The sequence below is a fragment of the Harpia harpyja genome, chromosome 12 (assembly GCF_026419915.1).
Source record: "Harpia harpyja isolate bHarHar1 chromosome 12, bHarHar1 primary haplotype, whole genome shotgun sequence".
In the NCBI taxonomy this organism is placed as follows: Eukaryota; Metazoa; Chordata; class Aves; order Accipitriformes; family Accipitridae; genus Harpia; species Harpia harpyja.
Window position 1 is genome coordinate 3,132,522 of NC_068951.1, and position 27,671 is coordinate 3,160,192.

Below are 27,671 nucleotides of genomic sequence, written 5' to 3' on the forward strand. Positions count from 1 at the left end.
TGCAGGAACACTATATTTATTAGGTCAATATTTCATTTTAGCAATACAATTACAGAATATCACAATGCTGGTTACAAACATAGTATGGTTTGATGGTTACAAATAATGTCGGGCACTGCAGTCTGTGAGAAGTAGGATACGAAACGTTAGTCTTGACATGACAAGTAGGGTGGTCTTCAAAGTCTAGTAATGATCAAGATACTCTCATATAAATGAATGTGGCACTACAGGTAGAGATTCTGGTTTAGAGGTGGTTTTTGTATAAGTAGTTCGATTTATACAGTTATACAGTTCAAGCAACATCTTTTTTAAAATGCTATTAAATTAAAATCCCCTGTAGTTCAATAAAGTATAAAAATAGTACTGAACCTGGTAATATTCAATAAAATGTAGAGTTCATTCACATCATTAAGTAGTAAAGAAATTGTAAAGTTGTAGTTACCATGGCAACATCGCTTCCCATAAAGGAATATACATAAAAGAAAAAAGTTACACGTATGGTACCTGCGACAATTATTTAGCGATCCAACACTGAACTTGTGCACCACAAACCAAGTTTCTAAATATCTCTATATATTTATATAGTATATATCTTCTTCATCTTAAAATTTACTTTTGAAAAAAAAAAAAAAATGTGCACTTCAACAAACTCACTAAGGCCACTCATGCTATAGATACCTAGGATTGCAATGAAATATAGTTAAACGAAACCCTAGAGCACGCACCTTTATATCACCGAAGGGAAACCTGTTTCACTGCCTAAAACATTCCTGAGATTTAGGGACAAAAGCATTACCAGTGCCACCAATTTTTCATACGTAGTTTAATTTATTTCTAGGTAAAGGAAATTTCTTCCCCGCTTCTCACAGAAATCCTCGCAAGGCCAAGAAACACAACGTGCAACAGGCCAATCGTGTCAAACATGGAAACACCCACAACAAAGAGTCAGATTTGCAACTAACATTTGGCCAGTCATTTTCTAATTATAAAACATAATGAAAAAAGGGAAATTATGACCTTTAGATAAAATAAGGTTTCTACACAGGCAGCAGAGGGAAGGATAAACGGCAACACCTCCCCCATGCTATTTGCTGCTAGCCTGCAAAGTCAAATCCGATCCATATAAATCACGTAAAGTTTTTGTCAATAGCTTCAATCATGTTTTAGGCACGATGCATTTTCCTTTTTGTACTCTACCAATACGTAGGACTATAAAAAGGAAATCAAGTTAAATGTGCATTTTTTGTACCATGAGAAGCAGCGCAATGGCACCTTTAGCAAATTTCAGGCTGCAGCACACTTAAAAGAAAAACTTCATTTTTAAAGTTACAAAAGAACATTGTTTTTCCTAATAAGTTAGAATTCAACAACAAAAACCCTTCAAAATTATTTAACAAAAACTGTGTGCAAAAAGAAAAAAAAAAGTCTTAAACAATAGGTATCAATCGAGAGTAAAGAGTGCATACGAAGACTAGGATACCAAGGCAGACACTTACTGGTTGTAATTAATTCCATGCTATAAAAGTGACCAAACAACTGTTTGGGGCCAAATAGTCACTAGTTGTTTTACTTCAAGTAGCTGAGGGATATACTTATTTTCAAATCTTTCTGCAACTTTCCCCTTCCCCTTTTGTCAGCTCTTAAAATCTTTGTGTACTTTTCCCCTCCCATAATAAGTCATCCAGAACAGCCCCAGTCCTAAGAACAGCGGAGGAATCCTGACATCACCTTCCTCCCTCTCTTTCAAAACTGCAGCATTCGCATAAAATAGGACGTACAAATTACCAATTCAAACAACATTATGCTGAAAATAAAATACTAAGGGTTTAATTTAAACAATAGTTAAAATAATTTTCCTTAAGGTGACACCTGTCCTCACCACCTGCATCCAATTGCTCAGGTGTGATTAAATTACTTACCTTCAAGAAAAACTCGGAAGATGCATATCACTGGATTTCCACTCACAGGTCTCCCCCTTTAACGCCAGCACCAATCAGCACCTGCTCAGCTAGCAGTAGGTGCTTTGTGCATCTATAAAATGCCAATAATTAATTAACTTTATCTAGTGTTTCATAGTTGGCTACTTGAGTCAGAGGGGGCAGGGGCTCTCCCAGCGTGCAAGGCTAACGCGTGGCCCCCGTCCCCAATGCTTACATTCAGATGCGTATGGAAAACCTGCTCTGGGGGTAGGACAGGAGGGGAATTCCCCAGTTCTGCCTCTAAGGGGAGAGAGGGAGGTGCAGGGTTCGCATTGGAAACTTCTGCACTGCAAAACCGCACGGCATGGAGAACGTAGGGGATTACACCCTCTGCTCCTTTACCTCTGCCTGGCGCAGAAGTCATGAAATATTGAAGTGATACTACAAGATCTACTCCAACCACGTTGGCATGGAGGGACAAGTCACCTACCTTCCTCTCAAGTCATCCACTGGACTCCTGCTTTCTCAAAAATATCAAACAACAAGCTGTAACAGCAGAGACAGTAACAGTGATTAACGACTAACACCACAACATTTCAAATAGTCTCCAGATGCCAATACAGACATCTCTGAGAAATCCATTGAGGAGATAAAGAAACAAAAACTAGAAAGCTCAGGTTTATGTTATTACATGGAGAACAAGTATTACATTGCAGCTAGGACAGCATTAGGTGAAGGTTCCAAGCTACAGCATGCAGAGCAGGCAACAGAGCATTTTGTAGGCAGCTGCAAAGTTGTTCTGCAAGCCTCCTGTGCATTAACAACTTTAGCAATCAACCACAGCTACCTTTCTCCAGAATTTACGTGCCTTGGCATGACTGGAGTTGCGGAGATGCTACAAGGAGAAGTTCAACCCAAGAGTCAAGTCAGGATTTAATTCAGTTGCATGAAAAGCATGCTAGTAGTCCTACAAGGATCACTGCTCTTGGCCAAGCCACATTCCTTGGCCAAAGTCCATTATCGGAGAGAATTCTGGGTGACTTTTAGGACCTTAATTCCTTCCAGACAAGCCAATGTGCCAAAGTATAGAACATGCTGGTGAAGTAGCTTTAGGAAAGAAAGAAAAGTACATGCACCCAGCAAGATTTGAGACTAAAGCTACCGATTAAACAAATTGAACTAATGCATTTGGTTATCAGATGGAAGCGTAACACCTCCCTAAGCTGCCCCGTGTTGGAAGCTCTCCCGGTTGCCCTGACTTGAGGGCAAAGCATGAAATACATACCCAAACCAGAACCGAAATAACAGCAGTGGCTCACGTAGACCACTTTCACTGCTATCAGCCAAATAATGCTTCTTGTCCCAAACACAAAACCTTGAGATCTTTGAGATTCCTTAATCAAAAGCTAGAAATGGAGACCAAAGACTGGAAACCCTGAGCAAGTAAATGGTCTCCAGACAATGTAAGCGTAATCCATGTACCCAGTTTGAAGCTTTTAAACACTTCTGCAGTACAGAAATTACACAGCTTCTTTAGGACAATTTTAAGCACAACTTCCCTGCTTAAGTTCTGACACTAGTATTAAGTACTTCCTTTAATTTTAAATAGTTTTAATAGGACTTAAGAAAAGAATTCATAAGAACTTTATAATTCATCAGTGCCCTACTGTATGGGCATTCAGGGACAAAAATGTTTTGCCTTGTAGATAACTGAATTTGTTTGTAGTACCTAAAGCAGTCATAAACAAAAATTGCTACAAAGAAATCAGATTTTATATCCTTGCGTAATTTTAAGTTGGATTTTCATTCAACAGCCATTGAGGATATACTGCGGTCTAAGTCTTAATACCACAGGGGTTTTTTTAGGCAAATAGTTCTTTTCACATCAGTGAAGATATTCAAAATATGCAATCATTAAATCTGCATTCACTAATAACATAACTGCATTTCAAAGCTGGTATTATTCAGCCTTTCCCCCCAAAATATACTTGAAGGCACCAGTATATGAACTATTGGCCTGTAAAATTTCAGTTCTTAAAAGAGCCATTAAACTTGAAGTCATGTCTGAAATTTCTATTTCTTCTCTGCACTCCTTCTTGAAGACCAGCAAGCAGCTTTTCCTGTCCCAAACTTCATAAACAAAAACCAGACCCCAAACAAAACATCCAGTCCAAGTCCCACAGGAACCGTGCTCGCTGAGCCTCAGCTTGGACTGACCTTCCACGGCCAAGTTACAAACCCCTGAAAATAGGGGGGGAAGGGAGAAAACCCAAACCTGACAGAATCCTAACTATAGGAGCACTGTTTGTGCCGCTATAAGAAGAACTGAGGTAACAGTAGTGACTTGTTTCTAGTTTGCTATGTTACACAGACTTTCCAATGAGTATTACCTCAACATTTAAAAAAAAAAAAAAAAAAAACCAAAACAAAAAAACCCAAAACAACACCCAAACAAAAAAACCACACAACCAAGCAGCCCCCCCAACAGAAGAAAAATTAAGACAAGCTAGTGAGATAGGCATTATTAAAGGATCTTTACAGCTGACTTCTGCTTTTTAAATTAATATAAAGGAATCAGTTTCTGGTTGTACTATTGTTTAATGTAGAAATGAAGCATCACAAAAAAGACCTGTTGTGCTTTTTGGCATTTTCCGCTGACCCCTGCAAACTGTACAATAAGTTGTGTTCTCCAGAAACATAAAATGGAACTGGATTGTAATACAAAACTATTAACTGGTATAAACAAGTTACTGCCTCAATTATTAGAGTAAGCCCATTCAAAAAGGAAAAAAAGATGGCTGCAGCAAATAGTTAAGCGTTTCTAGTTTGCGCTTGTGGCATCGACATTAATACTTGTATAAGCTTACTAGGTAAAGACATGCCATCGCAACTGCTAAAGAACGTTCACTTCCTAGTTTTGTATCTATTACATGAATATAATTTTGCACTGATCATACATCTAAATGAAATAATTCTACTGTAAAAGTGAATGCAGGGGCAGAAATATTAAATTAAAGCCACTGGTCCAAAAACTGTTTCTAGCAGGCTGGTCCACTTTTGATTTTCCTGGTCCTGTTCAGAAGATTAGCACTCTTGGTTGGTACCACAGAAAACTAAGACTGCTGGTCTAGTGGATCTTCTATCACTTACAGATGAACACTGGTCCAGTTCAGGATATTAAAAACAACATACGGTGGTCACTTGCTTAACAACCTATCGTGGTTCACAAAGAGTACATTGCTCTCCAAAGTGGTTCTGTGCCACTTTTCTTCATGAGGCAGCAGCCAAGGCTAGGGCATTCTCCCTTTTCTTGATATTTACCATTAGCTTTGCTACAATGCATACAGCAGAAAGACCTTTCTCGTATAGCTTCTTATAGTACAGCGTTTATTCTTTCCATAGATCAGAAGAAAGCTCTTGATGAAACCTTCCATTCATAATAAGAATGCAACTCTTTTGAACTCAAACAGTTTTATTTAATGTTTTCTTGCAGACTTTCTGCAAAGTAGCTTCTTTTGAAAGGAGAAAGAAGGGGTTTTCAGGAATACCAAGTTAAAAATGTGAGCCGAACTAAACATGCCATACACATGCTGATAAGAATTTAACACACATTCATCCGTATGGGCACTCTTCAGTAGACTGGACCAGTGTTTCAATGCAAATTCCAGCCCCCAGAGAACTACATGGTTTAGATTTCACAGTATGACTTTTCCCCCTGTAACCTGGGGGAAAAAACCTTAACTGGTTAATTGACCGAGTTCTTAGCTACTCTGTCCATCAACGTTCTGAGACATCAGAAAAGACTGGACCACTTCTTCAGTGGATTGAGGGCTGGTGCTTACGTCCTCCAGAGCATCTGTAACTGAGAACTGCCGATCCCGCAACCGGTTCCAATTGGCCAAAATATTGTGGTATTCAAAAACTTTCTCGTAATTGCCAATGGAATTGTACAGTTTAATGAGACCTCTGTAATCATATTCAAGTCCACTGTATCCTTCACCAAAAAGCTTCTTTCCTAAAGAAATCCAAAAGAAAACAAAATATAAAAGTTAATCCACCCATACGTCGTATCTTATTTCTCATGTTTTTCTTACCAACAACACGAACCTTTCTGTTATGGCAGATCATCACGTTTTTGTTATGGTAAATCAAGAACACCAGCAACCTGCAAGGTTCCTGGATGATGGTTTGATTTCTATCTACCTTTTCCTTTAAGGGTATGGTAACTTGTCCTCAGGGACTCCACAATCAGATCGTTAATTGTACTATAGCTTTACACGCATAAAAATCTACCAGTCGTATAAAGAAGGTGGTCATTTTGTGTCCCAATTTCACTCTGAATTCAATTTAAAAAGTGAAGTTGTTTTTCAGTTTTCTCCTTTAAAATCATGAATTTTTCTGTAATGCACTGTACATGATAACTGTATGAAGTAAGACTGTCTGTCTCAAATTGAGCTACAACATGGCCCAAAGATACACTTGATCTGGAATTATAAGTTCACTGCAAATGATAATGGGCAAGCAAAATATTTAATGAGAGCATAGTTAGGCTGACAAGCACAATAGTTTTTCCATTTCTTTCAAAATTTAACTACGCTCTGCACTTAAATTCTAGCCACAACTCCAAAAATGTAGTCTAAAGACTAACACCCAAGCTTTTCATTAGTCAGTTTCCAGATGCTTTCAAGAGTCAAAGTTCTGATGGAGCACTGAAAATAACACAATTCCAGAATTCAGTCCCCTGGAGAACATTCAAGAAAAAGCATTATATTTAGATTGAAAATGCATACACAATAAACATCTTGCATTTCGTTAAGTTCTTTACTAAAAACTTCGAGATGCTTTTTAAGAATGTTTCCTTAGTATTGCAACTGCTATGAAGTCACGCATTTTAAGAATCACCTACCAATTGCTATGGATCGCAAATAAAGCTTTTCAGCATTTTCATATTGATTCATATCATAGTTATAGAGAGAAGCTAGATGACCCACGGACAGGGCAACTTCATAATCTTCTTGACCTAGAAGCTGCTCCTTAATCTGAATTGCCTTGATGTGCATTTCTTCTGCTTCCTATGAGGATCAAATTCACACAGTCAGTCAGACACCACTCCCCATGCCATAGAGAGAGGAAGAAAAGGAAGGTTTAAAGAAATGTAACTATGTAGTGGCTAAATAGTCTGTAGTACTTTACAAAAGGCAAAAAGTAAGAAAGCCAAAACCAAATCAAGTTCTCCAAATTCTTAGTTAAGTGGATTAGCAAATAGTACCACTTTTTCTGTCGTCAAAATTGCTGTCACCCTGCCTCTGAAGGCATTGTGCATCTTAACAGATTACTTCTGCGCAAAGCTTTGGAGAGATGAATTATGAAATACAAGTTTTCCAACCATAGAACTACCAACTGAAGTTATGAATTGCAGACATTGAAAATCATCATTTGTTGTGACAGATTTGTAGACGTCTTGCAGATTTCAAGTCAAGACCTTAACATCAAGATAATCTTACCTTAAACTTTCGCATGGACTGATACAGTCTTCCAAGGTTGCCATAGTGTTTTGCTGTTTGTACATTAAACTCCCCAAAGGCTTTTTTAGCTAACTGGAGTGAAGACAGATGTAAGTCATGAGCTTCCTGAAGTAACCTCTGCTCAGTTTCCTTGTTGTGACAGTCTATTGCAATCTCCTCCAGGATAAGTGCTGAATATAGGAGAGAAAAACCAACGTTACTGTGTTCCAAACACAAAGAGGTGTTAACTGCAGGTAGCAGAAAGCCACCTACCCAGGGCACCTCGGGAGACATCTCATCAGGCTTTGTGTTTATTACAAACTGTTTTCAAACAGGAAGGACCAGGTATCAAGCTTCCAATGTGTATTTTTATATTCTGTATTTTTACTTTCCCCCTGTCCCCACCAAAAAAAGGTCTTCTGGCTAAGTTTTAAATAATTTTTTTTTTTTTTTTTTTTTTTTTTTTGTATTTTACAAGTGTGTTGACAGAGAACGCTGAGGACTGCAGAGAATATTCTGGAGTGACCTCCATTAGAAAAAGACAACTCAAGTTACATTGCCTCTGTTAGGGAACAGGATAAACATATCTGAATGACCAATTCCAAACTGTCCCAATAATGCAATTAAGGGCACTACCTTTAACTCTCTTTGAGGATGCCAAGAGAAGATGGTCTTCTGGGAGAATGTGAGTTATAATGCCAATAGCACGTTCAGCATGGAATCTGAAAGAGTTTAAATAAAAATTCAAGACACATATATGTAAGTTCGCAGCTCACTGATAAAATATTAGAAACATTAATGCAATAAACAGATGCATTTAAATTCTAATTGGAAAGTCTGTATCATTTAAGAACGTTCTTCTCCATTTACAGTACTAAATTTGCTGCCAGTACCTCAAACAATTGTACTCACAGTGCGTTGTCAAATTTTCCAGAGCTGTACTGGTGAACATATGAAGAGTAAGCCAAGTCTTCATGAGCTGTAGCTACATGTATGTTTTTACCTCCAAATACTGACTGCCGGATATCAAGAGCTGTCTGAAAGAGTTACAAGAACACCATTTCATCAGTTAATAGAGAAAAAACCCCCAAATGAATCTCTCTCATTGTTAAAAGGGGGGGGGGGGGAATCTACTGGGTCTGAAATTCTGTAGGCCTATACCTACATACGTGAGGCAGTAAATACATAAAAGCCACTTAAGAGTCAGGGATAAAAAAAAAAAAAGCAAAACCACATAGTTGGGGGTGTTTTGGTGTTTTTTCAATAACAAGCATTACAGTAATTAAATCAATTATTATCTACCTCTGTGAATTAACTGCAAGTGAGTTTCAGTAGAAACCTTTGAGAGATTATGAATATCAAGAGAAATTGAAGACAGGCATTTAGCCTTGCTGCATACCTGATAGATTGCAACAGATTGGCATATATTGTCTACATTAAGCAAGTAAAATCCATAGTCTAGTAGCGTATCAGAATATTTGGGGTGCTTGGCTCCAAAATGCTCCCTGTAGAAACATACTTATATTACAAATCAAGGAAAGTTAAGCATAATTTTAAAAGGGGTTTTTTTGGAACGCTACTTACCGAGCAAGGTATACCGCATGTTTTATCAGCTGTTCAGCCTTCTTAAATTCACGTTTTACAACACAAGCCTAAACAGGTTGAAATGAAGCATGTGAAGAGGAGTATACTCAGAACTCATCTCCTCCAGATACTGACGCAGTTGCTAACTACTATTTTCAATTTCAAAATATCATCATGGTTACTAAAGGACTTCTCAGTTATTTAAGAAAAGGTTCACAGAGAACATTAATAAACTTGTATTTGATTTTGCCATAAATGCCTAAAGGGCTAGTACTGTACCCAGTCTAGACCAAACAGGGGAACAGACCACCTTTTTATGGAATGCTCTCCAGTTAATTTTGTTGTGATGTTCATTTGAACAGCTGTAACTCAGTTTCAGAAAGAAAAAACCAAAACCCCCACAGGTCTGAGACTGAGGTGGACCAACTAAACACAAATAACAAGCCGTAAGGCTCATGAAATGGACCTGGTCACCCAAGTATTCTGGAGGTACTGCCTATCCTCATCTGTTCGTGGTAGCAGTTTAGTTACAAAAGAAACGTGAAAGATTTTAAATTCACCTTTGAAGCTTGTCGTAAAACATCCACTACTACTTTTACAGGCAGGCCAACCGTGATCTCCTTCATAGCTTCTATGCACCATTTATAAGCCTGTTGAACAAAGAGTTTCCAACATACTGAAGCTGGAACTTCACTACGTTGCAACATTAAGAAAAATATTACTTGGCTCTGAAAAACATACTGGACATTTACATTACACAATTTAAAAAATACTGTTTAATTGCTTATGTGTAATAAAACTAGTTCAGTTACGTCTTAAAAGACAGACTTAAAAAGTGCTCTTAAGGTTAATACCAAATGTGTAAGTAAGTATTTTATACTAACCTAAGGCATGTATTATCACAATTACTTTTACAGGCAAAAAAAGGTTATTTTATCAACTTTAAGTAATCCTCACAATTCCTATTGTGTAGGACAACTTCCTGGTAAGTGTACTTAGGAGCTAAAGGAAAACTGCAGTTTATACAGCAGTTCCACTTAAGGCACAGTTTTTATATAAATAGGTGCAAAGAATTGTTACCTGTGTTCTGTTGTTGATTTTTACCTATTAAAATAAGCTTTTTATAATATTTCACTTACAGATGACCAACACATACTACCAATCTATCATGCATCATTTCTTCATGTTGGTCAAAGTACCGTTAAGAGCTTGTAGGCTAACTCAGAACAATACATAAGAAATAAAGTCGATAAATCAAGTATTCCTCTCGTACTGCCACACAGGTACCAAAAAAGATCAGGAACTCCAGCTAGAAAGATAACGTGAATAATGAGCCAGTCATGGAACATCCTAGCAGATTTCATAACCAGTTTTCTGAAGGAAAACAAAACCAAAATCCCACTCACCTCATCATAGTGGCTCTTGGCAAAAAGCAGCGCACACAGCTCCCCATAGAGTGCTGCTTTGTTTGCTTGCTGACCATGTTTTGCAAGTTTGTCCATGTAAGACTGAGCGAGTTTGAATGTTTCTTCTCCCAAGTGATATTTACAGTTACCATTTCGAACATGTAGCAACCTTAGGAAGATGTAAAGAGATCTTCTAAACGGCATCTGAATAAACCATTTTGATATACAGCAGTAGCATGGATCTACAATTTGGTATTATACTTACAATAGAACTGGGCTGTCATCCCAACAAAATTGCACTGTCTGAATCCAGTAACACAGAAGAACTATTTACAGAGTATTGTTTCAGTACACCATGCTTTGTCTCTTGCACAGCAAGAATTTTTAGTGTTGGAGAGGTCAAATGATTTTACACATTGATGCAGTTTTACATATCCAATGCTTGAACCACTTTGGTGAGGTGGCTTTGTGTTTTATTTTTCATAAAATCCATTCTTCTCAACACTGATAAAATTCCATTTCCAAACCCCTGCAATATACAGTATTAAGTCCCTTCTGCCTCCTTTCCAAAGTATGGTAAACTGAAACAGACACTGAGCAAGTACAGACATAGCTAGTTTTCATGCATCTCTCCACTTTTTCCTCAAACCTTAAGTAGCACAGTGCTTCACAAGTGGGCATTTTTTGTTTTGGGGGTTTAGGGGTGTGGAGAAGGGGGGTGTCTTCACAACAGATTCAATCACGTCCATTCGCCATGATATCCAGCACCAACTTAGCACCACCAGAAAAGACTACTTTGATGACCCAATTCACAGCAACTCCAAAAAAAATACTCTTCCCCCCACCTTGCCCCATCTCCTAACCCGCTGCCTTTCCACCTGAAGGATTAACAGAAGCTTCATGAAACAACAGCCAAACACAGACAATAAAACACAGCGCTATTGAAACATACGCTTGTTTCTCTAGAGAAGTAACAATTTCAGCTTCTGGCATCTATTTAAAACAAAAGTAAAGAATTTTTTTCATTAGTGTAGGCTGAGGCTTATTTACTTTAAAGAGATACATTAGAAATGTGTGTGTTATCATATTCCAAGCCTAAAGGGCAGAATTGCATTCCCAGCCATTGCAGGCTAAGAAGAGACAGCTGTTCCTTCTCTATGGCAAATGCCTGTCATTTAGCACAAGTGAAATTTTTGTAAACTAACCTCCATTGTCCCTCCTGGAAATCTGTTACTAGACAATGAGTAACAGAGATTGAAAAACAACAGGCAAGCCTTTGAAAATCAGGAGGACAACATAACACAGGAAAAGAAATATACAAAGTGACGTGAAGCAGAATGTAATGCTGTATTGCAAAAAGGCTAAAACTCTGAAAACGTGAACTAATATATAGGTACAGCATTTGATACCTTTTATGATACATTACAATAGATCTTCCAATAAACTGTTAAGGGAGGAGGAAGGAACAGTGAGGTTTTTGATCAAAGGTTTCTCTTCTCTAAACCTGTTTCCTGTTACCATTTACTCTGAGTGGAGATTTAAGTTACTGTAGCCATGCCTCCTGCAATCGCAAAGTAATACATCTAAGTTTGCCTTGTAAATTCAGCCTGCCTCTAACCTAGCCTCTTCCTATACTTTACTATTGAAATGTATCATGAAACTCAAACGCTAACAAGAAAGGAAATAAAGTTCAGATTTTCACAAGAAGGGAGCAGCAGGCAAGCACCCAGCAGATGTGTATTAGCCACGCAAAGAGAAGATCAAAAGAAAAGACCTTCAAAAAACCCCTGAAACAAGCTACATAAACAAACCAAGCTCTCCAACACGGCTCAAGAACAGAAAGAAAAAAGCAACAGCCACGTTTTTCCTTAAATAAGGTCCAAGAATTAAACATGATGTAGAAATGCATTGTGTTCTTGGTCACAGGCAGCAGAAAACTATCTAACACTCAAGGAACAAGAGACAGGAATTTTAAAGAAACTAGAGAGAAAAACTAAGCAATTACAGTTTCCCTAAAGAAGGAAACTATACACCATTCAATTGGGAGCTGCTATGCAACATCAAAAATATGAAGCCCAAATCCCGTGTAATGGTATAAGCCAGTAGGGATAGTACTGCAATTTAGATAAGCGCCTGGGAAAGATAATATCCAGTATCTGAATGCCTCAGTGGTAGTGTCTAAAAACAAAGAAATTGACCAAAAAAACCCAAGCTAAACCTAACCCAATCCTCTAGGATAAGCGGAGTTTATGTGATCCAGTTTTGAGTAACAAAAAATCCTTCATTAATCCAAAGGAATTTTAGAAGATAAAGCCAAGAGGAAGAAAAAATGCCTTAGGACATTTATGCTAATAGCTATGAACCTCCTTTGATGTCTGCACTAACAGCTTTTGGGGAATAGCCTGCCCCCCCTCCCCCAATAAAATCATTCTCTAAGAGCATACAAATGTAGTAAATGCAATGTTACACAGCAGCTTAGGAAGTTTAAAAACATCAGAGAAAACCCCAAGAATCAGCAAAATGTGAAACAATGAAGTGGGAGAACCACGTATTTGTATTATGTATTTGTGCCTTATTGTTTAACATATAATAATGAGAGAAAGCAAACCAAAAGGAGCACAACACATGCAGGAAAGCACCATATGAGCTTGTAGAAATCTCAAGTCTTCGCATTTTCTAAAGTTACTCCATATAATTTACTATTGCTAGTACAAAGAAACACCAAATTATGTCTAAACACAAAACTTCACGTTTTTTAAACTGCATTCTATTAATAATGCAATGTATTAATTACAGAGATTAATTACAGAGTAACTCCCAGAGATTAGACTTAGTAGTTTTTAGAATAAGAGCAGCCACTTTTTAAAGAGTGACGTATTTGCAAAAGCTGGACTTAAATTTTGTTCTCTTAAAACTCCACCTAACCCCAGCACAAGCACAGGTTAAGAACAAGACATTCTACAGTAGGGATTAGATGGTAACAACAAAAAGTTTGTATCTTACTGCCTCGTGACTTCGAAGCTGAGTACAATTACTGCTCTCTCCCACAAGAAGGTGTTTAGATTTTACATACTTAGCACTTCAGAAAGCGTTCCAAATTCTTTCTATTTGATACACTTCCAAATAAACGATGCCGTTATTTGATTGTTTGGGAGATGCCTGAACATACAGCAATGTCTCCTCATTCCCACTCTTGCTCAGAAGGACTTAATGTTACATGCAGGCCATTAGCTTTCACAACAAGAACAACGGCTGTCCCTGCCCAAAGAGAATTAACACCTCCACTTCAGAAGAGTTCATTCTAACATAGGATGTTTTTTCTAGCACAAAATTAAAATCTTCTTTCCACAACTGTGTGGGCTGTATGCTGTTGTCCAACAGAGAGAGTTACCTTTTTTCCATTTCTTTACCTTCTTTTCTTTTTTTCTATTTGGAGAAGGGGAGGGAGTTTATTTTTAAGGCAACTTCTCCAGCTTGCCAAACAGCCCGATACAACTAGGAAACTTTTTTAAGATTAATTAGAAGGCAAAGGACCAAGTACTAACAGTGGTACGATATCCATCATTCCCCAGTTCTAGGAAGGTGTGTATGTGTGCCCAGTCTTCTCCTGGCATCATCTTATTTCTGGAATGAAAGCCAGTCGTAGCTGGCAGGGCAGAACAAGGCAGAGCAGCAACCGTTGCCATGGCCCTCTGGTTGGCACATAAAATAAGCAGCTACTGGCAAAGCCTATTCACTCTTCATATTTGTCCAACCATAAACAACATGCAGGGCTTTTTCTGGAGCAGTTTTCCAAAACAAGTTTTGCCCTATATTCAGATAAATACAGTACATACTTTGTTGTTCATTAGAGCAGCTAAAAAAAAAAAACCAATCCTATTTTAACTATGCTCACTAGCACACAGGTATTCAAGCGCATACCTTGTAGCACACAGAAGAGGTCAGTCATGGTGTTACCAATGAAAACAACCTGGCTACTTGCTGCAGACTGCATCAGTATAGCACACATCTAGATACACAGACATAAGAGCAGAGCAACTAAAAACTAAAAGTGATAATCTTGGAGGCCTCTGTCAATGGAATTTGAATCTCAACAGACCCCACTACAGACCTTGAGAAACAAGGCAGGTACAAAACCCTAAATGCCTCCTAAAAGCAAAAATACTTTTCCAAATGTTTAAGCTGTGGCTGAAGGTGTCCACAAGAATTGGACGTATAGATATTTACCTAATCACATAGTTAGGCAGCTCAGCATGGAGCAAGAGAACTCATTGGATCTGGAACCAGGAAAGGTATGTTTTCCTTTTATTTCTGCTCAACTACATTTAATGATACGTGTTTGGATTTGGCAAATTCTTCTTGTAGTAAATATAATTTCAGCAAACACCAACACATAACATTCCTTCACAAGCAAAAAACTTTGAAAGGAAACCAAGGTGCTGGACCACTCTTACTGTCCAGCACCAATGACATATTATGCAGAATGGCAAAATGGTGTTTCTTTTTCCATTGAACTGTGCTGCCAGTTTACAAGTTGAAAACCCAGGGATTAGTGTAAAACAAGCACCTTCTCATATTCAGCTCTAGCCAGGAAAGTATTCTGGTGCAGCAGAATACTGAAGGGAGGATCTGAAGCTTGATGGCTCCAAGGCAGTTGGTAACATATTAATGTGTATTTCACAGTAAGACATACAGGAATTAAAGGTGAGCTCACCTTACACAACATTCTACGGCACGAAACCAGTGAAGGATTTCATCATGAAGGGTGCATAACTGAAGGCAGGAAAGAAATACCTTCTCAGCATCACTGTACCAGCCTGCATCTGATAGGAACCCCCCTGGGGGGGGAGGGGAAAAAAAAAAAAAAAAAAGAAAAATCAAGAACAAACAGAAATTTGAACAGCAAAACACCTTTTTAAGAGAAAAAGGGTTTGCTCAAGTCTTTTAAGAAGACTACTTATTTCATAGAACTGCATACTACATATGGGAATCCTGTCAAGGTTAAACCCTCCAGTCCCAAATTGAGAAGGATGAAGTATAAGAGTAGAAGAATTTTCCTTCAGCTGAGGATGACTTTTTGGTATTACATAGTTTTCCTACAGTTTTCTGTCAAGAAATACTTGCCAATACTAGAATTATGCAAAGTCTTAATGTTAAGCATCACATCTGCAAACAAATTTTAAATCTAAAACATTTTAAATAGCAAAGATAAGCCTATATATTCTTAGATATTAAAATCCAGTACCTTAAGACACCAAGTAGTTCTCTAAAAACTACATTCCAAAACCACACACGTCATTTAAAAAGAAATCACAGACATTAACATGAAAAAAAAATTAGCATTAGGTTAACTGAAGCTTGCATGAAAGAAAGTATCAACTTTTAACAGCCTATCATCACCAGTTACCTAAAACAAAACCAATCTGGATTGCTTTTTCTTTTACAGCAGAATCCGATTCTGCTATGTAGGAGCACCGTCTACTGAAAGAATAGGCCAGTACGGAAGCAACTTTTACTCCATGGTCCATCAAAGCCTGAAAACAGTGATGAAGCAGATGTCTGAAACAAAAGAAAACAGAATTTGATTACACATGAAGTTTTTAAAACACTGCAGTCAGTTGGCTCTTGAGTGCCATGAATTCAAATGTGTAGTGATTCAGAGAAATAACTCCAACCCTCTCTCAAACCAAAACCAGATGAATACAAGCATAATTGTCAGTCTCAAGGCTAATGGATTACAGTTGTTGGACTATCCAACAAATAAAGTGAGTGTACACAAAATTCTTTACAAAGGACACCCTCCACTGTAACCAAAACACAAGCTACCCACACAGTATTAAAACTGGAAAACAACATTTTCAGCTAAAACTTAGAGGGTGGGAAGCCTCAAATCCACCCTCACCCCACAACTCCCACAGAAATTGTAGATAAATGAGCAGTGACGAACCCATTAACATCACACACACGCAAACAATGGGAGGGAGGTATGTCTAAAGACTCAAAGTTTATTCCCATTACAAAGAATCTGATCTAAAAAAGTCAAGTTTTGAGCATAACACCACAAATTGGAATATTTAATGACAGGAACACTCTTTAAACTGGGGCGATCCTATCAGCTTGATTACCCTGCACTTAGAATTTGCTACAACAGCAAGAAACAGGTACTTTGACTGCCATTGCTCAGGGACTAGCTGGGCATTGATCAGTTGCTGGTGAGCAACCGGGGTGTTTTGCATCACTTGGTTTTTTGTTTGTGCCCACCCCCGCCCCTCTCTTCATTGTCTTCTTTTTCTTTTTTTTTAAATTATTAAAATTGTCTTTATCTCAACCCACGAGTTTTCGCACTTTTACCCTTCCAATTCTGTCCCCCATCCCACCAGAGGGGGGATGTGAGTGAGCGGCTGTGTGGCGCTGAGCTGCCTACCGGGGTTAAATCACAACAGACTGCATAGCAGTAACAAAGAAAGCACTTTGGGGACCAAACTTGGTACATTTACACAGAAGTTCTGACTGGCCCCCCCCCCCCCTTTTTTTTTTTTTTTGAGACAGAGAAAGAGACTTTGTAACTTAAAAGTTCATCTGTAAATCTGAAGAAATGTTCTTATGGTTAATAGATAGGCTAGTAAGACCAAGAAAATTAGAGACATCTTCCAAATTCAAAACCTAGATCAAGACGTAAGAGCTGAAATGAGTATTATCAACATATTAAGATATTTACCTTTTATCTAAAGCTCGTAGCACCTTTGCAAAAACTTCTAGTTCACAAAATTCACTACCCAGCTGGCATAAGCGGCCCTGTTGGTAAAGCTGAAAGAAAAATATAAATTAATTTTAAAATTTAAGACTGAGTTCTTCTGGGAAATTTAACTTGATAGTAAAGATGACTTACGATGAAATCTAGACTTCAAAGTATTGAAATACAGCAGACTAAGAAGTAATAGCTCTGCTATCTCCATGCAGGAGCACAACTTTGGTGTTTAAAAACTGAGCACACAAGCTAGAAGAGCTCCACAGGTGGTTTCAGGTTGTTTTTATCTATGAAAGTATTTTCAAGTATCTACTATGTCCACCTGCATCATAAAACACTGCAACACCTAAGCTAAAAAGCCAAGACAAAACCAAAAAACTCCTGAAGTTAGCAAGAAAATAGAATTAATAGCTTCGATACCAAATGCTTTGAAAACATTTTTAAAATGACACAGAATCTAGCATACAGCAGTGCAAATAGATTTTATATTACATATAAATATATAAATAACGCCCAAACCCACAAGCTCTGCAAGGGGTGACTCACCAATACCCAGAGCTAAAGACAGGCAAAAGCCCTGACCCCATTAATACCTGAGCTTACACAAGTAATTCCTGTGTGAGTAAATGGGAAAACTCGAGTGAATCTGCTCATGCGTTTACTAAAAGCAATGGCTAGTTTTATGCCCAAACTGATTTGTGTCTGCAGATAAGCAAATACATCAGTTGCCATGTTCATAAAAAACAAACCATGGAGACAGTTCTTTATGCAATGCATAGTTAGGTTGCAGAACTATCTGCCACATTATGCTATAAATACTAAGAATTTACATAGGTACAAAAGCGACTGTACAAATATATATCAGAAAAATCCATCGCAGGCTATTAATTCCTGGTATCTCGAAGCCCCTGAGCCACAAATGACTGAAAGCAGGATATGTAACCTAAGGAAGCACCACTATACACTTGCCATAGTCATATGTACCATCACCAGCCTCTGCTAGAGGCACAGTACTGCATCACGCGGGACTGTTGCAGTACAACTGTTTGTCATTTTATGTGTTCTAGAAAAAAAGACACAAACCCCACACTTTTTTTATTTACAAAAAAAGAAGAAATCTTTCTGTGAGGCAGTAAATCCGTGGGGAAAAAGGGAGAAGCCAGTAGCTCATGTCTTGCAGGCACTTCTCTCTAGAAGCTGCATCTTTCAACACAGGCCTTTCAAGATCCATCTCTGTTCTTTTGTGGTATCTGTGCTATGTGATGCAGGGATCAGAAAACTACGGTTTACTAGTAGGCACAAACCAGATTAGACACTCGAGTTTCATGCCATCGTGAGCACACAGGTAAAGCACTGCTACGTTGCACTCTTTAACATCTATTCAGAAACGCCTGTTTTCTAGTTAAGATATTCAAACATACACTGTCCAAGATGGGCACATTCATACCTACAGCAAGGCCCTCTGTGCTGCCTATGCAGGTTTTACAGCTATGAGGAACTTTGACACGAGGAGTGCAGCTATCCTTATTATGTAAGCAAAAGTAAGGCCAAGAGAACACATTATGTAGAGATGCTCAATTACAAACATAGATTTAATGAAAATGTTAATATTCCTCTCAGTTTTAATAATTTCTTAAAAAACATTTATTGATAAGCATCTTGTGTCTAGTTCACCTTTTTCTCCACAAACACTGGAAGCAGATGAACTAGTATTCAAAACAAAGCATGCAAGAACATCTCCTCCAGACGGGAATTTAGTTTTAGTCAACTCTTCTTATAAAAGCACATGACACCAATTCTACAGCACAGCAAGTTTGTTATTTTAACAACAGAACCTACAAAAAACAACTTCAAAAATACTTTGACCTAATAATGTCAATTGCCAGAAATGAATGTTTTCCTTTTAGTCATCTATTGCGCGGCGGGGGGGGGGGGGGGGGGGAAACTCTTTTAAAAAACAGTGCAAGTTTGCATGCAAAGTTACTCCTCAGATAAAACAGTGCTGTGTCCCTGTACTTCAAAGGGATCGCAGTTTCTTCTGAGGCTATATTCTCTCTGGCAGTGAAAGAACATCTAGCCTGGTGTATTTAAAAACTACTGTCATGGTTAAGTGTTCTCGTTTTCTTCAACACAGCTGTCTAATGGTAACTGTTCTATAAAACCTAAAACATATTTTCCACAAACAAAAAAAAGGATGATTAAATCTTGCCTAGTATTCCATGCCTAAAACTGAAGGTGGACATCTTATCAATAACTGATGATATAATTTCTGGAAGAAACTAAGACGTATACCCAAACTATTTTACCAGGATTTAAGACAATCAAAAGTACTATCACATGTTCAACATTAGGCTTTCAACCAAGTACACTATCATTTCCTCTTTTCACCTTGCAGTGCGAACTAAAAATCACAGAGATTGTTCTGATACTAGTTTACCAAATACTAACCACAGTATGACTTTTTAAAATTAATATATTTATGAGGTTACATAAACACAGCTTGTAACGTGCCCACTGTTACATGTGACTCTTGAACTGCTAACAAATAAATGCCCTGGTTGGGTGGGAGGGAGCAGGGAGGTCCCAAACTACACCCTCAATTTTGATATATCAGTTATTTCAGGCACATGTAAAATTTGGCTTATGGCCCAAAGGTTCAAGCCTGCTATCTGCACATCTCTTACCCCAAATCAAAGGCTAACACTTGTACCATTCTGGCCTGCAAAAAAAACCAATCTATTTTTCACTGGTATAACCAGAAATACAGTATCCTTGGGACGTTTACCACACTATTGGCCCCTTCCCTCAACATACTGGCAAACATTTTTAAGGAAAGAACTCAGCTTGAAGTCTCTTGAAACTGTTGTAGCTGTTACAGCAATATTTTCAAACGAAATTTGACATGGAAATAGTGAGTATACGTCAAACTGTGAAGCAATTCCAGAAGATTTAGTAACACTCATTTGTCCATTGAGAAGCAGTTGCAAGCACTGAAGAAATGGTTCTCTTGTTAAAGCTCCAGAGAGACAAAATTCCTGACCACAAGCCTTGCTACATAACACGAAAAACAAAACAAAATAGTGATTCAAGAAAAACATGCCCTGACAAGAATGGCAGAGGTTTGGACTTCTGAAGAACTATTCTTCTCTTAAGAAAGAAATGTCTTTTAGACACAAACTTAACCTATTTGGAACTTAACAGAGATTTATTCTTCTTTAACTACAGGAAAATGAATAAAAGCCTACAATATGACTTCCAACTTCATCAGCTTACACCAACACATTAATTCTGGCACTGAAGACGGAAACCAAGGTATAAGTTTAATATACAGGCGTATAATTACACACATGCACAATCAAACTGTTTTACATAGCTGTGTGAAACCACCATGGTCCTCCTTCAGGATCTAAGGCTTAATATTTAACTCATAGTACAACCACCTAAACATTCAAAAGCTGCATATAGTGGTGTCCCCAATTAAACATATTAATAACATTAACTTGTAACTTATCTATTATTATATCATCATGCACATGTAATTCTATTAAAGTTCTTGTCAGATTTCTCTTTCTGGATAGATTAAGCTGAGCTCTAACTGCTTCCTAGCAAACCCCTGAAAATAAAGACAAAGATAAGTTAAACTGCTAGCAAAAGCAAAGCTGTAACACAAGAGAAAAAGCCATACAGTATTTATTTCACCAGCATTCTGGGCTGTTTCACTGTGTACAAGCACAAGAAAAAAGACTTTTTCTAAACCTAATGAAAAAATAATAAAAATAAAAAATAATTTTTTTAAGCAGCTGGAGATTAATTCTAACCAGTTATAAAAGGACCCTCTAGAAGAGGAACTGTAGCATATGCAATTTGAAAAACATGCTCCTATTGCTCCGGTTTGGGAGAGGACTGAAAAATTAATATGGATATTTCAGTAAGCATTAAAGATACAAGATTTCCAAGGAGCTCCCCAGCATGTTTAGTAATGTCTGATAATGCAATGTGGAATATCATACCAAATTTGGGAAGGACTGTATGCTTCATCAACAAACATCAGTATTTGGGGAAAAAAAATTTGGCTGTAACCACAATCTTCCTTCCCTACTTAATGAGGAAGGAAAAAGTTTCCTGAGAGTCAACAGTGCACTGAATCAATCTGTTGACAAATGACTCACTATAGATGGGGTGGAGGGGTGGGATGATAGCCTTAGAAAATAATCGGTTAGAAATTCAGGTACATTGGATTCTTTTAAATCGATTTCAAAACCATCTACAAAGCCTCTGGGCAAGCGCTAGTTCTATTGGATACTGTTTAGGGCATTAAAAAAAGAAAACTGTACAGCTCTTCTTTGAAAACATACTGCCAATCACTAGGCTGATCTTCATGAACCTCAATCAAACAAATAATCAAGAAAAAAAACCCCAACCTCATTGAATAAGCCTAACTTCAGAGACAGCTTTTGTAGCCTACTGCTTTCACACACAGCACGCTTTTTCACATCTTCCCACTCACTCTGCTTTCTGCACCGTATCAGCAAAGTTTTTCATTTCACATCTACACAGAGTCCAGCACAAGGGATATGAAGTCTCAGCCTTACAGTCACACACATATGATTCTCCGAAGCAGTAAGTGGGTAAACCGAGTTTGCTTTGAAGTTAAATCAGTACAAAGGAAATGAAGTGGAAATAGGAATTATGGTTTCAGCCGGAGCTGAACACCTCTGTTCATGATGTGACCCTCATTATCTGAATTATGATGAGTTCTAGTCTCTAAGACTCAACAAGGAGACTGAAAAAAATGGGGAAGCTAGAGCATATCAGGATTAGAAAACATGCCCCATAGTTAGAAGTTAAAAGAAACCCAAACAACCGAGTAATATGAGTTAGAAGAATGGTAAGCAACGGCAAGAAGTTTCAAACCAGTAAAGACATAACAAGGAAAGGTGGTTCAGTTCTAATGTAAATTTAGACTATAGAAATAAGGCATGTGTTAAAATAAAGATTAGTAATAATAATTGGAAAAAACCCCATGAAGTGAAGATTCTCCTTCACCGCGAGGCTTTAATTTAAAAAGGTGATACAAAAAAAGGTGATACAAGGATATGATTTAATTCAAGCAGTATTCAAGAAGGTCCTACTGCACAAGCTACTCTGGAAGTCTAACTAGATGATCAGAATGGTAGTACATGTGTGTGTGCACACATGCAGAAATCGATTGCTTCCCACATATACATTTAATTTCTGAGCCCCCAAAATACATCAGCATGAATGTAATTAAGTCTTTGTGAAGTCACACTGATCTGTCACAGCAGAAGCCCTACAAAATACAACCCATTCACTCTGGGATTTTCTGCCTCCCTCATACACTGCTTGCTTATGACCTTGTTTGTACTCCTCTGGTCAGAAAACCTCAAAACTAAAGCAGCACTTCATTTCATGGGTAGTTTATCCTCTTCACTCTCGTCAAATACCCAGGAGTCTGAATCCTTGGGACAGGCTAGTTTTATCCTAATCATATAGAAATTATGCTTATAACCATTCTTCATAGGTAAAACCAATCTCTACTACAATGCACACAATGGACGTTCTACTGCTTGTTGTGAACAGTCAGCAAATTCCTGTTTATTCATTTTGTTTGGTTCAAAGAATACCTAGATGCGATACAAGAGCTTTTATTAGCCATGCTTTTTCTTTTTCGGATTAGCAGAATACAGTGAGGAGACATGATACTGCAGCTACACTCATTACTATAGAAGTTGGAGCTATCAGGGTCTAAACTCAAAATCTGGTATTTTGATTCACATCAAGGTAGGAGCACTTCAGAAGTTTTATCTACCACTTCAAAGAGAAAGCATGATTACAACCTTTTGGATTTTGCCTAAAAAATTAATGCAAAACAAGTTAGCATAGTGCAATTACTAAAGGTTACAGGTCTGCACTAACTAAAATAATGTCATCTCCAATTGTTCTTGTGGTCAATGATCTCACCAGAAAACATTCAAAGAACACTGGACTCAAATGATTTTCAAGAAAAAAATCAATGTAAAAAAAGAAAAACACACAATCCAGAAAAGACAATCCAAAAGGAAAATAAACATTGGGTGAAACTCCTCGTTAGCCAATGCAAACCCAAGATCAGCCTGCTAGTGCATAACTGCAACAAATACCTACGATAGAGAACACTAAAACTAATGAAGCAGTTATCTCTTCAAATGCACCATGAGAACCAAAGAACTGAGATAATTACACTTAATAGAATATAAAGCTGAAGCACGGGGGAAAGAACTGAATTCTGTGTAAGACAGTAACTGAACAGTCATCAGACTAGATAGAAATAAGATATTGAACTGTCAACAGAAACTAGATTCTTGACATGAACTCCCTCCCTCAAAACACTATGCTCTCCCCAGCAAACCACAAAATACAATAATTTGATTTTCCTTTTTTTTTTTTTTTGAGCACTTACAGTTTATTCCAGTTGTCACCTACAGAATTTTGGCATTTGCAAATGCTGCCTACCTGCCAGGCACGTCCTACTTTAACTGAGATCTAGTGTATTTCTTACTTTGGATTCTAAAAGCTAGCCTCCCTCTCCCTCTTCCCCCCCAAAAAACAGGAAAGCGAACCCAACTAGTTTTACCAGGAGACAACACAACCAGGCTATACATAAACCCGGCTGAGACACAAAGGAAATAAAATATGGTAAGTCTGCACAATTTTTTTTTTCCCCAGATGCAGGTGTTACTTGTAACAATACTAGTTATTAAGCTCTTCAAAATACAGCTGTGATAAGACATTTAAATGTTTTTTAACACAAATGTAGACTTGAAAATTTCCAGGATATCCTTACAAGCATTCTGCTCTGCCTCTATTATTTTTCAAATGGTTGCAAGGAAAAGTCAAATGCTGCTTGAAAAAAAATCCAGGAACACCCTGCTGGACCAGTACACGTTTGTTTTACTGCAATCATGATTATTTGATATTGCCATTTTTTAAGCTTTAGTCAGTGTTTAAGAATGCTACAGAAAGATAAATATGCTTAGTATTAGGAACCTGCCTGCCTCTGTCATCTTGCAGCAGAACATATTTCTTACTGAGTCCACAACAAAGCACATTCTGCAACTATCCCAGGTTTGATTCCTCATTGTTAAATGCAAATGCACAGGTTTATAAGGCATGTCCTAGAAGTTAACAGTTGTGGAATATGTAGAATTAAAAGTAATTGGATTTGTTAAGGAATGGGAAATAAAGGCAATATATTACGACAATAGAGCCAAACACTGGATTAGAGGGTACCCTGGGGGAAAAAAAACAAAGACCAAGACACTCTGCTAGCATTTTCCTCCCTTTTAAATAATAGCACATTGACTATCTCCGCTGTTGTAACAGTACCGTATACTACCTATACCTTCTTAATCAACGTGAACAGGTTGGCAAACTGTGCAAGATTGGCAAATGTTAAGTTCAAGTGTTCATACCAATGAATATGATAAAAAAAAAGTCTTGCACAGCCACAGCCAATTAACATCTGTGTAGCAAAATAAAATCTGACTGATACTACCCTTTATTTTTTGCAAAATCAGTGGCACTTCCTCCAATATCACAAACCATGATTAATACCTCGATAACAAACCATTACCTACAAGTTAGATGTGAAAGACTGGAAATATTTTTATTCCTTTTAATAATCACAGTAAGAAAGTGATTCTCTATCTTTTTCAAGATCTAAATGCAAGTATATTCGTGCAAATCCTCAATTACACACTTTCCCTCAGCTGTCTTGAAAGAATAAGTACTAACTGACACCCCCTCAACACAGCAGCAACAACCACCACCATGTAGTCAGAACAAAGATTTAAAAGTCATCTAGTTTGTCTTTAAAGACTGTTAGTGACTTTGGAAATTCTACTTCTGCTTTCAAGAACTTGATCGTCAGGATGTATGGACCATAGCTCACCAACTCAAAATGGTATTTAATATCCATGTGACTGAAAATAACTGTATCCAGAACCAAAACAGCAAACCAAGCACCATACGCAAGATGGGAGGACTGTCCAAAGCTGTGATGCTGTCCTCATTTTAACCTAATTCAGCTATGTCATTTGTATTGCTGTAGCCATCCAAATACAGAAATCAAGAACCACTTACTAAGTGCTGTATAGGTGCATAGAAAAACACAAACACTGTTCCAAAAGGTTTGTAGTCTGGGCTAGGCTTCAGGGCACTCACTGCAGGCAGACATCTCTGCATATAGAACACCTTTTAGTAAGGGCTGAGGATTTCCTCTCAGCATCACATCCAAGGTTTAGGTACATTTACGTATACGCTAATTTGAATGTGACTAATGAAGAGGATAGGATCTCCTACACAGAAAAAAATGTAACAAAAACCCCAAAGAGTGAAGACATGGAAGACTAGCCTACCATTGGCAGCAATGGCAAAACACTCACTGCACTGTGTAGCCTAGTTTTATTTATTCTGTATGCGGACATTTCATAGATGTGTATTCATAAGAGGAATATAGGTGCACCTTACACATTTCAGATTATCAAAGATTATCTTGTTGTAAAGTACAGACATAATAGGAAAAGCAATGCAAATTACTGTCATTAACAAAAGGTATACTGGCTAGCAATCAGTACAACAGAAACATTGAGGACAGGTACACAGCACATTTATTATCATCTGCCCAACAAGATGACATACCAGTGCATACAAGCATGAGAAACAGATTAAAAAGTCTCTTTAGAAGTCAGATATACTGCTGGTTCTTTTCTCATTATGGAACAACTCCATATGAATCTGATTCAATGCAACCACTGAAGAGTGCTAATAAAAGGATAAGAAGTCAATGATCTATTAAGCTCACCTACAGCTGAGTTTTTAAACAATCTGGGAATAATATATACTTGGGTATCTCCAGCCTTAGAAGGAGGTTTTGTTTTTATGCTTTTAAAAGCCACAGAGTACCATCTCTTCATCTGAATGAACATCAGGACAGGCAATGCCAAGAAAGTCTATTTGTCAATGGTCATAACTACTAACAGTTAAAAATAAACCCCCAAATATTCTCCCACATCATTAGTTCCATATCTTTAGTCTTTATGTGATGATTGCCATATGTCAACCACATCATTATCTGTGAGCATGCTCATATATGGTAGAACGGGGTTTCCACATTTCTCAACACATAAGGCAGACGAGTAACAGTTGATATACAGAAAATGTACATGCCTGTTTCAATGCTGTAGAAACAATCTCCCTATCTCTGGTGAAGATTAGCCTTCCTTATAAATACTATTACTCTATATATGTGATGGACCACTACCCCTAGTTCATCAAGATTCATCTAAAGAATTACTTCATTTAGCACATCCTAGATTTTTAAGAAATTTACTGCCAGAGGAAAGAAGTGTTATCCCCCATCTTAGGTTTGGGGTTTTTTTTAGATATTGTTTCTCTCCTGATGAATGCTCATTTCCAGCCATTCCTGTACAGGGATGAAATGCCGATTTAGTGGACAATAGAAATTAATGGACCATCTCAGTGTACCTTTTACTCTTAAACTCTGGATATTTTAGAGGCAGCTGAATAAGAAACAGCCCTTTCCTGAAAGAATGATTTAAGGCTAATAAACTACATCATTAAAAGAGTCTCAATTCTTTTCATCTGGTTCCTACCAGATCATTAAAGAAGGTACAAGAGCATGGCAAACTCTCCTCCTTCTACCACTGACATCACCTTCTCCAATATATTAAAAAAAAAAAAAAAAAAAAGGGAGAGGGAAAAAAATATATTCCAACACAGGCAGCTGGTCTCATCCTACCCTTACCCGTTCCCCGGCTCCAAAGGCGAGGAGGCATCTCCCCCCACCCGCGGGCCCTCACCCCACGGCCCCCAAGGACAGGCCCCTTCTCCCTGTCCTCCGCAACGGGGCTCCCCCCGCCTCCCTCCCCCGACCCCCGAGCGTTTCATGGAGACCAAGCACCCACGAGTGGAGGGGGAGAAGCCGCAGGCCCCCGGCCCGGCCCCAGCCTCTCCCCGGAGCCTCCTCTCCTTCAGCCGCAGCCCAGGCGGCCCCACACAGGCCCTCACACCCCCAGCCCGCCCTTCGGGCCCTACTCCGCACCGGCAGCCAAGCAGCTCCGGTGGAGGAAAGGGGGGGACGAGGCCCTGCACCCCCTCAACCTCCGAGCCCCCCGGGGTGAGGCCCGAGGTAGGCCGGGAGCGGACCTGCCCTCCCTCCTCCTCCTCCCCCGGCCCGCTTCTCCTCCCATCTCCCCCAAGGCCCGGGCCGGGCCGGGCCCGGCCTCGCTCGGTCCCCCGCCGCCTCCCCCGTACCTTGTAGTACACGTCGAACTGGATGTTCTCAGGCAACGAGCGGATATCCCGGCGCCGGGCCCGCCCGTAACTATCCACCACGGCCGAAATCGCCGTGTTATAGAGCGTCTCGGGCACCCACTCCAGCTCCACCGCCGCCATCTTGGGTGTGCGGAGCCGCCTTCCCCCCCCCCCC

General features: G+C 38.6%; 1 protein-coding gene across 1 annotated transcript; it reads right to left on the bottom strand.

The window, feature by feature from the left end:
• On the bottom strand, positions 1 to 27,671 carry APPBP2 (amyloid beta precursor protein binding protein 2). The gene is made up of 13 exons (XM_052803369.1): positions 27,497 to 27,671; positions 17,132 to 17,220; positions 15,821 to 15,972; positions 15,128 to 15,251; positions 10,414 to 10,582; positions 9,568 to 9,657; positions 9,008 to 9,075; positions 8,823 to 8,928; positions 8,336 to 8,460; positions 8,060 to 8,145; positions 7,424 to 7,614; positions 6,826 to 6,991; positions 1 to 5,934 (listed from the first exon to the last, which is right to left on the bottom strand). Exons 1-13 carry the CDS (start codon positions 27,635 to 27,637, stop codon positions 5,681 to 5,683), a joined length of 1,761 nt encoding a protein of 586 aa, XP_052659329.1. The 5' UTR covers positions 27,638 to 27,671; the 3' UTR covers positions 1 to 5,680.